The sequence below is a fragment of the Salmo salar genome, chromosome 04 (genome assembly GCF_965601325.2).
Source record: "Salmo salar chromosome 04, fSalSal1, whole genome shotgun sequence".
Lineage (NCBI taxonomy): Eukaryota > Metazoa > Chordata > Actinopteri > Salmoniformes > Salmonidae > Salmo > Salmo salar.
The window spans coordinates 89,479,762-89,498,207 of record NC_138294.1 but is presented as its reverse complement, the minus strand read 5'-3'; the positions used below and the strand labels follow the sequence as shown (position 1 = coordinate 89,498,207).

General features: G+C 41.7%; 1 protein-coding gene across 2 annotated transcripts; it reads right to left on the bottom strand.

Moving 5' to 3' along the window:
- Positions 1-5,202: 5,202 nt before the first annotated feature.
- LOC123742505 (uncharacterized) lies at positions 5,203-17,242 on the bottom strand. Of its 2 annotated transcripts, none has more exons than XM_082974789.1 (3): positions 17,101-17,242; positions 13,246-13,350; positions 5,203-9,471 (listed from the first exon to the last, which is right to left on the bottom strand). In XM_082974789.1, exons 2-3 carry the CDS (start codon positions 13,337-13,339, stop codon positions 5,750-5,752), a joined length of 3,816 nt encoding a protein of 1,271 aa, XP_082830915.1. In that variant the 5' UTR covers positions 13,340-13,350; positions 17,101-17,242; the 3' UTR covers positions 5,203-5,749. The 2 variants fall into 2 exon arrangements, with proteins under 2 accessions (XP_082830915.1, XP_045573377.2); XM_045717421.2 differs by lacking the exon at positions 17,101-17,242 and adding an exon at positions 13,524-13,603.
- Between the last annotated feature and the right edge of the window lie 1,204 nt (positions 17,243-18,446).

Genomic DNA, 18,446 nt, shown 5'->3' with positions numbered 1-18,446 from the left:
CATGCCAGGAAAATGCACCCCACACCATGACATTATTTGTAGCCCTCATTTACTCAAGTGTTTCCTTTATTTTGGCAGTTACCGGTTGCCTACAGTTGGGAAGGCTGCAATTTGGGCAGAATGCATGTCAAATATACAGATTGTTGCATTGTGGCCATAGGTATATAATCCACAGAAGGGATTTGGAATCTCTTACCCTGGCAATTTGACTGTTAAACTCATGGGTGGATGCCAGTCCTGGCTTGAATGGGAACGGCCATCTATGGATTGTACACTGAATAAAAATATACAGTCTTGGTCCCATGTTTTATGAGCTGAAATAAAATATCCCATCAATTCTCCATATGCAGAAAAAGCTAATTTCTTTACATCCCTGTTAGTGAGCATTCCTCCTTTGCCAAGATAATCCATCCACCTGACAGGTGTGGCATATCAAGAAGCTGATTAAACAGTATGACGATTACACAGGTGCACCTTGTGCTGGGGACAATAAAAAGGCCAATCTAAAATGTGCAATTTTGTCACAACACAAGCAACAGATGTCTCAAGTTGAGGGAGTGTGCAATTTGCATGCAGCTGATGAAACTGAGGCTGTGCACAACCAAAGAATTTCTGCACTTTCACTTTCAGAAACCACCTCAGGGAAGCTCATCAGCGTGCTCGTCATCCTCACCAGGGTCTTAACCTGACTGCAGTTCAGCGTTCTAACCAACTTCAATGGGAAAATGCTCACCTTTAATGGTCACTGGCAGGCTAGTATGCTGGCAGGCTAGTATGCCTGGCAGGCTAGTATGCTCGTCACAGATTAATCCCAGTTTCAATTGTACCGTGCAGATGGCAAACAGCAAGTATGGCGTCGTGTGGGTGAGCGGTTTGCTGATGTCAACGTTGTAAACAGAGTGCCCCATGGTAGTGGTGGGTTTATGGTATGGGCAGGCATAAGCTACGGACAACGAACACAATTGTATTTTATCGATGGCAATTTGAATGCATAATCACCAGACAATACAGCCATTGAGTATGTTTGGGATGCTCTGGATCGACGTGTTCCAGTTCCCGTCTCACACCCTGATCTGTTTCACCTGTCTTTGTGATTGTCTCCATCCCTCTCCAGGTGTCGCCCATCTTCCCCATTATCCCCTGTGTATTTCTACCTGTGTTCTCTGTTGCCAGTTCATCTTGTTTGTCAAGTCAACCAGCATTTTTTGTCTCGGCTCCTGCTTTCCCAGTCTCTCTTTTTCTCGCTCTCCTGGTTTTGACCCTTGCCCATCCTGACTCTGACCCCGCCTTCCTGAACACTCTGCCTGAACCTGAGCCTGCCTGCCGACCTGTACCTTTGCACCAACTCTGGACTATTGACCTCTGCCTACCCTGAGCCTGCCTGCCGTCCAGTACTTCTGCCCCACCTCTGGTTTACTGACACCTGCCTGCCTTGACCGGTCTATTGCCTGCCCCTGTTGGATTATTAAGCCATTGTTTATTCGATGTAGTCTGCATCTGTGTCTTACCTTCATATCTGATATCCAGCAACTTCGCACAGCCTTTGAAAAGGAGTGGTACCACAGGCCACAGGCCACAGTCAACAGCCTGATCCACTCTATGGGAAGGCGATGTGTCGCGCTGCAAAGGTGCATATCTGTATTCCCAGTCATGTGAAATCCATAGATTAGAGCCTAATTTATTTATTTCAGTTGACTGGTTTCCTTATATGAACTGTAACTCAGTAAAGTCTGAAATTGTTGCATGTTGCGTTTATATTTTTGTTCAGTATACTGCTATGGCTGGTTGCAACTGTCGGTTTGCCTTTTGCAGATTTCCAAATACAATCCTGGGAAAAATGTATAATTTGGAAAGCAAATTCCTACTTCTGAAAATAGATTACTAATCTGTATGTAGAAACAATATTTTAAAAAAATCTCAACTCTCAATTTCTAGCAGTAGCACTGTTTTTCAAAGTCGCTCATCTTGAGACGGACTATTGCCACAGCAAGCACAATGGCAATCACCGTGGGTAGCCTATGGCTTCATCTCCATCGTTATGTAAGTCAGTGTGCATTATTTTAAAAAACAAAGCCCCGGGGTCTATGATTTCTAAATCCGGCACTATTTTCACGGCTTGAACTAGAACCTACAATTATAAAAACACAATAATCAAATCATTATTTAATATTTCCTTTTGACAAAAACAAAAAAGTTCTAGAATTGTTTGATTTCAGATTAAAATAAAATAAACGAGTTTTCAACCCTTTTCTATTTTTTTTTATCTTGTCATGCAATAAAATATATGAATTGGCCAAAAAATACACAGACCTCTGTGTTCTCATATGTAGTTAAGGCCATGCTTCCATATGCGATAGCTACACAATTGCGCCCAGTCGACTCTGTGTCCAATTAAACTTTAACTCATTACCTTGACTCGTTCTCTGTTCAATCTAACGTGACCCTGCTGTAAATCAAGCAGACAGATGATCAACATCAATTATCTGCTAGGGATGTTAGATCTAATATGGACCACGGCACAATGGTCTTCATCGGGTTAATGAAGGAGACAACAAAACATTATGGACATTCCTAACAATATTTTCCCTGCACTTTGGCTGTTGCATCGAGTGCTGTATCACAACAGCTGTTTGTCACTTGACTGTCATTCAGAAAATACATTTGATGTGTGAAAATATCACAATGTAATTAAGACAGCTGGACAAATGCGCACCCAACAAGTATTATGCAGAATTATTGAAGAACCACATTAATTTTTATTTCTTTTTATTTTAATTCACCTCTATTTAACCAGGTAGGCAAGTTGAGAACAAGTTCTCATTTACAATTGCGACCTGGCCAAGATAAAGCAAAGCAGTTCGACACATACAACAACACAGAGTTACACATGGAGTAAAACAAACATAGTCAATAATACAGTAGAAAAATAAGTCTATATACAATGTGAGCAAATGAGGTGAGATAAGCGAAGTAAAGGCAAAAAAGGCCATGGTGGCAAAGTAAATACAATATAGCAAGTAAAACACTGGAATGGTAGAATTGTAGTAGAAGAAAGTGCAAAGTAGAAATAATGGGGTGCAAAGGAGCAAAATAAAATAAATAAATACAGTAGGGGAAGAGGTAGTTGTTTGGGCTAAATTATAGATGGGCTATGTACAGGTGCAGTGATCTGTGAGCTGCTCTGACAGCTGGTGCTTAAAGCTAGTGAGGGAGATAAGTGTTTCCAGTTTCAGAGATTTTTGTAGTTCGTTCCAGTCATTGGCAGCAGAGAACTGGAAGGAGAGACGACCAAAGGAGGAATTGGCTTTGGGGGTGACCAGAGAGATATACCTGCTGGAGCGCGTGCTACAGGTGGGTGCTGCTATGGTGACCAGTGAGCGTAGATAAGGGGGGACTTTACCTAGCAGGGTCTTGTAGATGACCTGGAGCCAGTGGGTTTGGTGACGAGTATGAAGCGAAGGCCAGCCAACGAGAGCGTACAGGTCGTAGTGGTGGGTAGTATATGGGGCTTTGGTGACAAAACGGATGGCACTGTGATAGGCTGCATCCAGTTTGTTGAGTAGGGTATTGGAGGCTATTTTGGAAATGACATCGCCGAAGTCGAGGATCGGTAGGACTGTCAGTTTTACGAGGGTATGTTTGGCAGCATGAGTGAAGGATGCTTTGTTGCGAAATAGGAAGTGAATATCGATTATGGTTTTAAATATCAAGTTAAGAATATATCAGTTAGAAGCATTCGATTTTGTAATCACATACATTTTGGATTTGTGTGCCCATAAAAACTATACTCACACCGTGACATAAGGAAACACTAAATGTTACATAAGCCTAGTTACAGTGCATTTCCAAAACCGCCAAACAAAGAACTGTCCGAGCAAGATCCAGGATTCTTACCGGGTTCAAGTTCAATGTCTCATTTAACTGATAAATGCTTAATATATGATATAACAAAAAACACAGCCATAAATGCAAGGTAAGAAATGTAATGTTTTATGTCACATGATTTTGGCCAAATTTGTCAAGACACCAACCATGAGAAAGGGTTAAACTGAGTTTGTTAAATTAACTCGTGAATTGTATTGAATGTTCCTTATATCAATTACATACCAACAGCTGTATCTGTGTTTTGTCCACCGCAGGAAATCCTCACTGGTACTCTAGCTTATAGAAAGACCTGTAGGCGATGTCAGAGGTGTTACTGTGTTGTAGCTGTCAAATCAACAAGCGTTTCCCAGCGTTACACCTATCGCTATCGCGGACATTGCCATTTGATACACTGAGTCTCATTATTAGAAATCTCATTGAGCCGTTTGACAAGGTTGAACATAGGAATGTGTGTTGTAATACACAGTACACCTCCATTAGGATGAGATCAATCCTTATTCTTTCATTTAATCATTTTCAACGTGTCATTATTTCTATATAGCCTACACTTTCTCCTTCTGAACTTCTAACATGGGTAGGATGGGTGTGGCTTTGTGACAATGACCACAAGAACAGCCACTCAGAGATTTGATGCAGTTACACCTCTGACATTGCCTGAACAAAAACAATGATTTTCTATGCAGTTCTGATTTAATGTAGGCCCTAATTTTTGTTAAATTACCTTGGGGTGGACAAATTAACATAAGGCTTTAGACAAGGCTAAGAGTTTTAATACAAATCCAATGAACCCCACATCTCAGTTGGCTCTACTCTACTCAGTAAACGCAAACGTATAGGCTCCAATTGTACATGTAATCCTATGATTATGCCCATAAAAATGTTTGGTGCACGCGGGCACATATAGGAAGTCCCTTACCAGGCAGAAGGGAATTTCACTTTAACCCCTGCATCGGAGAGTTACAATGTTGCTATCACTATGCAGCCAACTACCTGTAGTAGGAAACCGAGTTTCTTATTAATAATATGCCACCTGTTATCATACATGGCACGACTACATAATTGTTACAATTACAATAACACTTATATAAGATATTTATTTATTTATTTTTGTCATTCTCCACACAGGCTTCCTGGTAGTTGTCGTCTCTTAGACATGGTAGCAAATTGTTTCAAATCTCTATAGATTACTTTTAGCTAAAATTAAATCCACTAGTAGTAGCTAGCTAAGGTTAACAGGCTAGGTTAGGCTACTGCCTTAATCGCTAATCATCTTTGTCACTCACAAAATACAAAACAATACAATAATTTCATTGGCAGATTCCTTTTTATTATTGTTTCACAATTGGATAATCCCACATAAAACACACACGTCAACATAGCTACCAAGGATAGTGGGAATGCACTTCAGGAGAAGCGGGAATGGGGTGGGGGCGGGAACTGCAGCAACGCTAATGAGCTGGTGGCTGGGGTGCCGCTGGTGATGTAGTAGCCGATCAGGGGCGCTGGAGGGCAGCAGCCAATTGTCAAAATGCCACCCCAAAATCAAGTGCCGCCTAATCTTGCCTAATGGGAGGGCCAGCCCTGCACCTCTGACATTGCCTAAACAAAACCAATGATTTTCTATGCAGTTCTGATTTAATCTAGATCTAAATTAGGCCCTCATTTTTGTTCAGTTACTTTGAGGTGGACAAATTAACATACGGCTTTACACAAGGCTGAGTTTTATTTACAAATCCAATTAACCCCACATCTCAGTTGGATCTTCCCAACAAACGCAAACGTTCCTACAATATTGGGAAGCTTGATGTTCAAATAGAGACCCAATTTTGTTTCCGGATAATGTTAGCAGGACAACATCCCTGACTTATGTTGGAACCTCCTGCCGACTATCCTTTTTATCCTTCATGAATTTTCGCTCATTTGGGAGTAAATCTTCTCCTTTTGCAATCTTTTCCAGAATCTCAGGCTCTCCCTTCATTTTCTTCAACTCTACGATCCGATCCTCAAAGCCTGGCTTGCGTTCGTCCTCCTCTGTGCGAATGAGTATCTCAATGTACTCCACAGTGGACTGAGAGCTTGGTTTCAGGGCAACATCATTAAGTCTCTTGAGACAGTCAGAAGACTGCTTGATCAAATTCATCAGCGCGTCCTCAATCATATGAAACTCATCCTCACGTTTATCCAGCATCTCCTTGGTTTCATTAGACTTGTCCCATGCCTTCATGAAGTTGTCCTTCAGTTCTTGAATAGTCCTTTTCTCAGTCTTTGTTTCATATGTCAACAAGACTTTTTCCCTGTCGTGGTCAGTGGAAGAGCATTTTCCTGGACATTCGGTACAGTTGCCATCATCATCCATCACGGCACAACTTTTGATTTCATCCTCATTTGGGAGGAAACAGCAGGTGTGACATGTGAAATTGCATATCTTGCAGTTTGTTGCAAAGTCTTGGGATAATTTGCTTCTCTTCACCTGCAGCACATTTACCTCAGATTCAAAATCTTTGTTCTGTTTCATGTTCTCGTCCTCGTTCTCCAGACACTGTTTGAAGCTTTTGATCTCACTTAGCTTTGACAGACCTGCTGTGATCTGAGGGGTCAGGTGTGTCAATGTCTTCTCCAGAAGCTCACGTTCTTCCAGAACTTTCTTTGTCAGGGTCAGATCTTTACTCTCAATGCTTTCCAGTGCTTGGAAAAATTTCTTCATCTCCTTGAAAGTTGAACTCCATTGATCTGGACACTGGGCCTTATGATCATCATTGGAATCATCCTCTTCAGAGCTGCTCTCCGTCTCCTTTGAGAACACAAATGAACTGTTGAATTTGAAATGGGTTGGTAGCCCCTTCTTGTTTTTCTTACAAGGCAGATTTGCAGCTTTGATGGCCTCTAGCACCGGTATTTGCTTCCCATCTACAAATGTCACAAGCATCAGGATGTTTTCAGCAACATCCTTTCCAAAGATGGACAGGATGGAATCAAAGATGTATCTCTGGGAAGGACTGAGACGAACAAGTGTTGCCTGCACTACAAAGCAGAGTGCATCAATGTGATCAATCCCTAAAGGATTACACAAGAAATCCTTCAACATCTGGGTGAGCAATTTATCTTGAGCCATTCCTCTGGTGTCTCCGAACCCTGGTGTGTCAATGATGGTCAGAGAATAAGGAATCTGAAAGCCTGGCTGGTTGTAGAGCTCGTATGATGTCACAACCACAGTCTGGCTCTCAGCCTGTGACCTGTTGGTCACCTCATGGATGAGCTTAAAGCGGTAACGTTCTTCCCACTTTACCCCGAGAATGTAGTTTATCATGACATTGACCAGAGTTGTTTTTCCTGCACCTGTGGCCCCCAGAAGCAATATCACCTTGTTATTACCTTGCTCAACTTTCTTCCCAAATCTGTACTGGTCAAAACTGTCACTTACACCCAACTTCTGTTCCAGATTCAGCCAGTGGATTGAGGGGTTGCCCTTTTCCACCTTCTGGGATTTTGTGAGGAACTCCTCACTTTTTGCTCTGGTTGATTTGCTCATCTTCGGTTGGGGATCAGAGACCCTAAGGGTAGTCAGCACAGTCTCAGAACTGGGTAGACTATTCCCTGCTTCGCCACAGTTAGCAAAGACTCTGATGCTGTATGCAGTGTCAGCCTCAAGTCCTTCCAGTGTACTCTCTCTAGTGGTGGTTTTCATGGTGTGCCACATCTGATTGTCTATAGCCTTTACATTCTTTCTGTATTCAACCACATAACCAATGACTTCAACATCATCTCCCACCATGGTAGGAATGTCCCAGTTCACTCTGATACTTCCCGATTCTATCCTCTTCTTTGTGGGTGGTCCAGGGGGGCTACATGGGCGGGTCCTGAAATATTCTGTCCAGTCACTGGAGAGGCTCACACCAGGTCTGCACACTGCCTTGCAGCTAAAGCGGTACTTTTTGTAAGGGTCCAAACGACTGATGGTGACCTGGTTAGTTGTAGCATCCGATTTCACCTCTGTCCACTCAGAGTCAGCCTGCTCAGCCTGGTACACAACCTGGTACGACTCCACACAGGTAACACCAAGGTTGGGAGGGTTGACTTGCAAGTGGACACAGTCATGCTCCAGACTCTTGATGGTGGGAACACCTGGCTTTGATGGCAGCTCAAACTGTTGACTCAAAAGTGTCCCTCTTTCATAGACATGGATGGAGGAAGCAGTGAGGTGTTTGTTTGGAATTGATGCAATGCAGAATGCAAGATTTTCTCTGCCTTTGTTTGAATCTTTGAAGTCTAGGAACAGATTTATGGTTTGCCTAGTTAGGGTCGTTACCTCCCCCGAGCGAAACCACTTTTCTGCTGTAGTCTTCCCGGCTGCGTTGGGATTGTAAGGTATCAGTGAAAAATCACTTTTTGATTCTTCCAGCAAGTAGTTCTCCACGTCTAACACATACTCTTCTTTCTCCTTCAAATAGGAAAATGCAAAACACACTACAAAATCATTAGCTTTATCAAGCACTATTCCATCCAATTCACTGCTTGAGTACACAACTTGTACCTCTTTCATTATGTCAAGGTAAGAGCGAACAACATTCATCTCTCTCTCTCTGTCGTCCAGGTACGTGATCATGAGGTTATTCTGGAATGGAGAACGTTCTTTGCTGTTGAGCATTTTTATCAGCTCTTCCTCCTCCATTCCTCCTCCTCTTATGTTGGGAAGAACCTTGCAGAGACCTTTCTGGAACACCAGCTTGTACTCTGAGCACAAGTCCCTGAACTTGTTGATTTTGGCTTTGAGTTCAGGGAACTTGATAGCCATGTCTTCCTTCATCATGTCCTGGCATTGTACATCAGTATTGTCGAGTCCGTCCAAGAGTCGCTGTGCGCGACGCACCAGGCAAACACTGATCTGCCTGACTAGCTGGGCAGCTGCAGAGTCCAGGTTCTTGAGAGGATAGAGCCAGGCGGTCATGGGCACAGCATGTTCTCCGTTCTCCCCTAGCAGAAATGGCAGGCCAGCATACACCTTGATGGCATCTTCAAATGTGACAGGGTTGTTTTCTAGTGCCAAATCACCATGGAAAGTGCAGTTGAATTTATTGGTCTCTCTCTGCTCTTCCTCACTCATCTTCAAATTTGCCTGCCCTTCTATTGACATTTGAGGGATCTTTTTTATTGTGGCCTGCAGGTTTCCCTGGATGTCCTGGTGGTTCTCTCCTGAGGAAACCTCTTGGTCAAAAACGAAAAAGGCCTGCGCTCCAAACAGCAGGGCAGTCACCACATGGGTTGCAGAGCCCTCTTGTAAGACATTAGAGTATTTCACATTTCCTACCCCCAGGTGGTCCATGGTCAACTGCTCGAAGCGAGTGGTGGTACGGTACTGCAGAGAAACCCTAGACTGACGCTTTGAGGTCTTTTTGTCATGTAGGAATTCAGCAGAACCCTTCACACTGACTAAGCCACCAAGGAAACTGGCGTCAAGAGATGCAGACACATTCAAAGCCTCTGACTTGGCTTCACTTGAGTCTGAAGCAATGATTTTGAAGTCAGTGTTTGGTTGTGGACGGACATTGATGTGTTTCTGCAGCATCTCAGAATCCCAGAGAGTGATACCTGCAGTTTAAAGAGAATGACCAAAGAACGTTTATTGTGAAAATTATACTCCAACGTGTACATGTGTAAATATTTCTATATGTAAACATGGTTAAATTCAAATAACTAATTGAAGGTAAATATTTAATTCAAAGTAAATATTCTAGGTGTCAACCCATAGTTAGAAAACCTACACCTCCTACACTCAGAAGTAAAAAAATGCTCTGTAGCACCATTTGAACCAGTCTGGAAATGGGTTCTATCTGAAGCTTCTTTCAGGTCAAATAGAATCTGGGTACCAAATAAAGGGTGCTATTTGGAACCAGAAAGATTCGAGATAGAACTCTATCTAGAATGTTCCCCTACAGCAGTCCTTCTCAAATAGTGGGGCGCGCCCCCCTGGGGGGGCTCGGAGCGATGCCAGGGGGGCGCGTGACCCCGGGGAACATGCTTTTTCTTGCCGCGGGGAGTATTTTTTTTTAACCGAACAAGAGCACACAGCACAGAGCAGGAGATATGAAGTGCAGATAACAAACCCTTAAGAGACACCATGGAAAAATATTTAACAGGGATGAAAAGAAAGATGGAGAGAGACGGAGATAATGAGACAAACGTAAGTCTCCCGAAAGCTAAGACGAGGAAATATGACGAAGCGTATGTAGCGCTTGGCTTCACTGTGACTACGGTGGGAGACGAGGAAAGACCGGTATGTTTACTGTGTCTAAAAATGTTGGCAGCGGACAGCATGAAGCCAAATAAATTAAGGCGTCACTTATAGACATTACACCCCAATCACGCTGATAAGCCGCTTGAGTTTTTTCAGCGAAAACGTGCCGAATATTGTCAACAATCGTCCCGCTTTGTGAATGCTTCTTCAGTAAACCAGCGAGCACTGTTAGCATCATATAAGGTGGCGTACCAAATTGCTCAGTGCAAAAAACCCCACTCCATAGCAGAGGAGCTGATACTGCCTGCAGCATTAGACATGGTCTCTGTCATGCTGGATGACGCAAGTGCTGCAAACGACCAGTCCAATGACACTGTCGCCAGACGTATAAATGACATTGCTAACAATCTTAAAGAACAGCTGGTAGATAAACTCAAAGACAAACGTTTTGCCTTACAGTTCGATGAAGCAACTGACAGCAACAAAGACTGTTTGTTTATCACTTATGTACGTTTTGACATGACAAACTCCCTGTGTGAGGATCGACTTTTTTGTAAATATGTCAGAGACAGAGCCACAGCTGAACAGCTGAAGAGCTATTCAAAATGCTGGACTGCTTTCTGACTGAGAATGGGCTAAAGTGGGAGAACTGCATTGGTGTTTGCAGTGATGGTGCACAGACCATGGCAGGGATGAGAAAAGGACTTCGGGCACTCATCAAGAAGGCCTCACCTAATGCTGAGTGGACACACTGTTATACACAGAGAAGCACTGGCATCAAGGCACCTTTCCTCTGAATTAAGTGAGGTTATGACTGACATTGTAGGTGTAGTCAATTGTATAAAGACCAGACCACTAAAAACAAGAGTCTTCTCTGCCATCTGTGAGGAGATGGGAGCTGAACATCAAGCTGTGCTGTTTCACAGTGAAGCAAGGTGGCTGTCACGAGGAAAAGTCTTGTCCCGAGATTTTGAGCTCAGAGAGCAGATAAGAATGTTTTTGGAGCAGGAGCACAAGTATGACATCACAGAAACCTTTAGTGATGAGAACTTCCTGGCAAAACTGGCCTACCTGAGTGACATATTTGGAAAGCTAAATTAACTAAATCTACAGCTTCAAGGGAAAGATAAACACCTCCCTCAGGTCACAGACAAGATCAGCTCTTTCACTCGAAAGCTTGCAATGTGGGGCAGGCGACTTGATGAAGGAAATACTGATTCATTCCAGAACCTGCATGAATTTGTTGACACTACTGACTATGATGCCACCTCAGTGATTCCATATATTAAGGAGCATATTTCATCACTGATGGGATTCTTTAAAAAGTACTTCCCTGAAAACAGTTCCCAATATGACTGGGTGAGAGATCCTTTCAATGCACCAGCTCCAACTGGTTTCAGCTCTGCAGAGGAGGACCAGTTCATTGATATGACGTCTGACTCCACATTCAGACTGAGGTTCACATCACAGACACTGAGTGAATTCTGGCTGAGTGTAGAGAGGTAGTATCCACTCTTAGGGCAGAGGGCCATGGGCATTCTTCTTCCTTTTGCAACATCTTATCTTTGTGAGACTGGCTTCTCTGCTGTTGCTGCACTGAAGACCAAGTACAGGTCCCAGCTAAACATTGAGCAGGAGCTGAGAGTTGCAGTATCATGCTTCAAACCCCGCTTGGAAAAGCTAAGCTCTGCAAAACGTGCTCATTGTAGCCATTAATCCTGACTTCCTCATTTTGATTTAAAAAAAAAAATCAGCACAAATTGTTTTATTCATTTTTGTTTTATAGGTCAAAATGTTTCATATATTGTGCTCCTGAGTTAATGTTGCTGATCAATTTGAATTTATTATTATTTATTGATTATATTTAATTTTATTTTTCAGTATCAAATGGTCAAAAATGTTTACAGTTTAAATAAGGGCTGAATTTTTTTTTTAAATTTCAGGCAAATTGATGCACTTGAAGTCTTTTCTGTTACAAACTAAAAAAAACAATGTTAATAAAGTTATTCTTTGTTGTAAGTTGATCTATATATATATTTTTTTTCTTTAATGTTAATAAGGATACAATGTTATGCAGAGGTGTACTTATAACAATTTTATAGACAAATGATACTATTTAGAGTCGCGGCGGAGAGTTGGGGGGCGCGAAATGTTTACTTCTTCCTAGGGGGGGGGGCGTAACAGAAAATAATTGAGAAGCACTGCCCTACAGGGACAAATAGTGCCACATTACACTCTCAGAAGGAAAAAAAAGGGTAATCTTTGTCATTGACAGCATTACTACAATATGAACACTTCAAAAACAACCTGCATGACATCACTCTTTTGTCCCAAGTGCGTCCTCTAGCTTTTCTTACTCTGTGGTAACCATAGAGATGCACCAGAAAGCTAATCTCTCTCTGCAATGGCCGATTCTGTGACAGCATCACAGAGGACTTAAGTGCCCAAAAGCCTGTTTTAGCATGGGCAGCTCCATTCAGGACTTTCCCCATTTTGAAGTATTCAACTGGGAGATACTTCCTTTGGGTTAAGGAAGGATTACATAATTCAATCTGGGTCCTCTGGAGGGATCAGACAGAATATAATCGCTGCCAACTGGTGAGGTTAGCATAGCGCTAACTTATGCCATGTTATCTGATGGGACCAGCTACAATTTAGCATTCTGTCACGTGCAAGTAAATCAACAATTTTAATTAGCTGAGACTCATTTTGACCTGGAGAAACTGTTTAAATTTAAATGGTTGCTTATGTTCACAAGTATGTCCCCAATGTCTTCAACTTCTATGAGTGTATTAGCAGTTTGTAAATAAACTGAAAAGGTGCATATCACCACCTACTGTGTGAAGTGTGTACAGTATAGTCTGAACAGGTATAAAGCCAAGGTTGGTGATTTACTGACATCTGCAGTTATGGAATGTCTGTTCAGGAGTGCAATTCATTGGCTGACCCCTCCTGCTCATTCTTCCTAAATCCGTAGAAACTACTTTAAAATGGTGAAAACCCTCAATGGTGTTCTCTGTGCTAGAACAGTGTGCCCTCTATCCAACTCAGTGGTGGAAACACTGTCAATGAATTCAAGATGATGCACACTGATTACCTCCAAACCAAAGAGGAATAGTTTCCTGTACCTGGAATGAGGACATCTCTACGACAGTCATACAGCATCCCCAGCTGGAAGGGTCGGCCCAGAGCGGCTAGCTCGATGGTCTCCGAGTCAGACATGACTCAGTGTTCTGAAAACATATCAGAACTGGGGTTACTTCAGCAGCCCCGGTATTAGAAAATTGCAACAGATAATATGGCTGTCAACATAAAAATCATAGTTCTTTTGCTCATTGCCCAGACAATGCAGCGTGTGTAAATTATCACTGATACAGTATGTGATGCAAACATTTGAGTCATTCACATCTTTGTTCTCCAGTCTTGTTGTTCTTTCTGAACAGGAAGAGGACTCTGGAGCCCTAACGATTGGTGCTCTTATTTCTTTGGGGGAAAAAAACAAAGACACTGAACATGTTGATGGTTTTCTGGTCGACATAATACAGTCTTAATTAAAACAATCCACCTTAAGTTGACTTAAGTAATGTACCAAACTGAAAAAAATAGAGGACATATATTACAAATGTGAGTAGAAAATACAGAAGTTTCTCTACACTCTGGATTTGTTTTTCAGCAAAACAGCAGCCACACCTCTTGTTTTGGCATACAGCTTAGCTTTTTGATGAGGCTGGTAACCCTCAAATTCTAGAAGGACTGTCAGTCAGCGCTCTAGATGATATTCACAGGATAGTTTTGAAAATGTATTTGGAAGCTATATATGGTTTACATGTTAACAGAATAACCTACAATGTTTTTTCAGCTTTACTCACAGGACAATGGCATACAACCCAGCGTAGGCATGGCGTATAGGCCTAGTGTTTTCATTTTTTGTTGAAATGTTTTTTTGTATTCATTCAGGTTCACAGTGCGGACCAAACCAAGGTTTGGTAGGTATACCTGTACCGTTACAGCCCTATCCTAGTATACAGACACAACCAGGTCAACTCAACTGTAAAGAAACATTTTAAATGTTCACATAACAACGCAACACAACTCCAAACACGACAGATAAGAAGCTACATAGCCCCCTAGGCTATATGAATATAAAGAGACTTGAGCCAAAGAAAAATGGACTTGTGGAATGGAATGAGTTATCAGACCTCGTCAATTCTACCATTACGTAACATTTGAGGACACAATTTAAAGGCCTATGTATTTCATGTTTTGTTCACTGTACAATATAACCACAAGGCTGACCATCTTTCCCCCCTCTTTCTGGCTGCCCTCCCCCTTCTTGCAGGTTCACCTCTCAAAAATGCAACAATAGAAAAAGTAGCTAAATGAATAAAGAGTAAAAATAAAAGCACAATTACATTATTTCACAAATTTAATAATGGGCAGTTCTTCACAAATAGTCACATAGACTATATGGAAATAACACGAGCCAAGCATGTTTACATGTAGAATGATATAGGTTATAAGACCTATGATTCATTTCATTAGTTCTACTACCTCAGCATTGCTCATTTTATAAAGGGTTAAATATGTTGTAGTGAAGTTCAGCTTCAGTCCACAGGGTGGCGCTGTGTCACTGTCAGAAGATATGTGCTTCAGTCAGAAAAACATTCGCTCAGCTCTTCGTTCTCAGCTAGCTACAGAAGCTAGCTAGCTACAGAAACGAAACCCATCAAATACACTTGCTGGAAATAACTACTTTTCCTAATATCATGACTTCTATCAACATTCTTAGCTTGCCCATTCACTAAATATACTGTTAAATAACTCAGACTGACATCCAATACCTTTAGGATACTGAACGCTAACTTATTAGCATTAGCCTACCCTTATGCTGATGGGGACTAGTTAGCTACCGCCAAACATGCAGCCAACTCTGCTGCACTGCCTTTCTGGCTGTTCTACCCTCTCCACCTCATTCACTACTAACTCAACCTGATCACTTTTTTTTGCCTCTTTAAGAAGAATTTCTGGAGTATCCATATTTGCTGTTTTATGCTGAGGTGTTTTACTGAGTGATGACATTGACATCTAACCGGTGCTGTAGAGGTGGGGGTTAAGGGACAGGAGTGGTCCACTGTGTTATATCTCTACCAAACACAGCAGACACTGAGTCACACCAGGGGCTTCTTGCAGTGCCTGCTACTGCCTAGCAAAGTATATTGGATAGTTTATTTTTGTCATTAAAATGTGCATAGCGCAAGTGATGAATCCTGAATAAAATGTGTGGATTTTTCTGTGTCAGAAGAGATCCGGCAACAAGGCATCAATAGAATCTATTTATTGCAAAGCTACAGATTCTCAGATATTGACAGGCATTGGTTTTGAAAAGCATTTGATGGCAGCAGCCAGGTAAACAAAACCAAAGACTGCTAACAGGGCTATTAAAATCATTGTCATTTGTGTGAACTATCCCTTTAAGCACATCATTTGAGGAAAATAAAACAGGCAGTGCAATTGTAGATATTAAAAGTACACAATGATTGTGTACTTTCTCCAATAATTCATTGTGGATAAATTAACTGTTTATGCCCTTGTCTCTTAATATTTGAATACATTTATACAGTTCTGTGATCTCCTTTTGCATTTTCTTTTTCCTGCTTTATCCTGGTCCTTTCATCCTTCTCTCGCTGTCTACTGTGTTCTATTAATTTTAGTCTTTGGATCTCGATCTCCCGTCTTCGTTTTTCTTCCATCTTTTTTTCTGTTTCCATTCTCACTTTCTCAGCAAGGAGTTGCTTGTTTTCCTCTTCAGTCCTCCTCTTTTCCTCCTCCACTTTCTGTTTTTCAGTTTTGGCTTGATCGAGGTCTCTCTCTGCCTTATCCGCTCGATCTTTTGACCAGTCTCCACCCATTCGCTTGTTGGTCTCTGACTTTCTTAGAGATGATATGAAAATAACAACAAAAATAGACAGTGAATGCTTTTGCTCGCAAAGCAGTAATTTTGTACTGTCTGATTTGTGAGTTGACCTTCGTGCCTGCTCCCATACCCTAATATTCTGTATTTCTTTTGACTCATTTGAATACAGTCAGACCAGAAAAGCCACATCCCAGAAGGGCAGATAAGCGGAAACCCTGATTAGAAGCACCTGCTGCTCATCTGTTTCTTTACAGATGTTGTCACTACACACTGAAGGCTGTAAAGCCGACACATCTGTGTGCAGTGAAAATTACTAAAAACATAGAATAATGAAGAAAGATTTATGCGACAACTTACACCAGCGGGTTTTACGCACCAGCCAAGCCTCTGGGAGAGCGCGATGGTTCTCTTTTGTTCAATAAAGCATACACATTATTACAGCTATTGTCCGGGATTGGTACATACATATTTAACAAAAAATATATAATTACATTTAAATTAATGACACAGTATAGCCAGCAATTTGAAGAATATAACTTATAAATACGTCATGAGCTTACGATTGTTTATTTTGGGTTCTAATGGGGAAAAAGACACTTATTTTACTCCATTGTTTATAAATATAAAAAAGCTATGTATAGATTCAAAAGATGGTTAAAACTATAATGCAGATGTCATGGACTGTCAGTCCTGGCATCTGGAGCACATTCTTGAATTTGAGAGGGGTTACATTTCCCTAGCCCCATCCCTCAGCTGCGGACCACAATAAGTGGTGGGACGGACAATGTTATTTCTCAACTATCAATTCAAGTAACAATTAAAGCTACAATTAAAACTACATTTGGTGAAACAGCGCCTTTGATATTGTTTTAGTGATGAAACGCAGGAGACAAGTTGTGTCAGATGGAAGAAAGGTGTTCTTCCTTTGAAGTAACTTCGTTGTTGTAATATTCCAAACGGACGTGCCAGTTTCACCAAATGCGGATTGTAGCTTTAATGATTGGACAGTAAAGGTTTTGCTTAGCAACCATTTAGGCTTATCGAAATGAAATAAGGGTTAGTAGCCTACCTTAAATCAACGAAGCTTTCCGATGGATGTCAACCAGACAGAAATCACAAGTAGATGTACAAAATAGAAGCCAAGTAGAGCCCATAGGTCGGGATGTATCTCTACCAAGATGTAGACCGGGAGTGACACCCTGTTTTATAGACCAAATCACAGAGTTTCTAAACCCAGAGGTGCAACATCACGAGACTTCCAGGAACGCTTGTGAAACAGACTGAACAGAACAGGCCGGGATTTGGTGCTTGAGAAGTCAATGAGAGAAGTGAAAATATCTTCCTTAGTTGTTCATTTTCACAAAATCAAAAGGAAAAATCTAGATTCGAGACAATTTCTTAAGTAGTTGAACATGTTATTTCACCAATCTCGTGAAAGTAATAAACTGACACGTTTTAATTTTAGTCAAAAACAAGTTTATATCGAAGGACTACCTTTGATTTTCCTGCTTGCACATGCGCAATTCGGCGCAAGATGACCATTAGACCCGATGACTTGCTTCTACGCCTGAGCTTTGACAGCCAACGTCGCCATGACATCACCTACAAGTGTAGTCGCGGATTTGAATAGGATAATCATTTTTAGCTTATCTTCATACTGTATTGTCTTTGACCAAATCTCTCTTTCTTGTAATATATGTGACCACCCCACCCAAACACTCTTCTTGTAAATCACATGACTAAAGGTAAGCCTCTGACTGCAGTCCGAATTCAAAGGGTGCATTCCAAACATGTAAAAAACACCCTCTCCCCTCAAATTAAGTGGACACTTCAAATCAAATCAAATGTATTTGTCACATACACGTGTTTAGCATATGTTATTGCTGGTGTAGCGAAATGGGTTGTTTTTACAGGGTCAGCCATAGTAGTACGGTGCCCCTGGAGCAAATAAAGGTTAAGTTCCTTGCTCAAGGGCACATCGACCGATTTTTCACCTGGTCGGCTTGATTATTCAAACCATCAACCGCTCGGTTACTGGCCCAACGGTCTAACCGCTAGGCTACCTGCCGCCCTGATGACATATCATGACGAATGATGAGTTGACACTTGCAGGGCAAGGGGCGAGGGAAGAATGAATACATTTTAAATGGACCCCGCCCTTGCCCAGAAATGTGTCACTAGTTCGTCCCACGGTTGTGTTTTCTGTCATCATGGAACCACCGGTAGCTGTTGTGTGTGCCTTATATGCGACACAGTGAATGATGATTGTATTTCATATTTTGGCTAGAAGACAACACATCCGCAGACATCGAATGCTAGCCATCAGAGGACATCAGGTAAATCGAAAACTACAATGTATAAATGTGATGCCAGGACAAGTTGTATGCTCTAGCTAACGTTTCCAAAAGCTAACCA

Excerpts from the sequence above, each read along its gene's own strand:
- LOC123742505 (XM_082974789.1), bottom strand. The coding sequence starts at position 13,339 with ATGTCTGACTCGGAGACCATCGAGCTAGCCGCTCTGGGCCGACCCTTC. Across the intron at positions 9,472-13,245 it reads TAGAGATGTCCTCATTCCAG|GTATCACTCTCTGGGATTCT; the intron begins GTACAGGAAACT and ends TTTAAACTGCAG.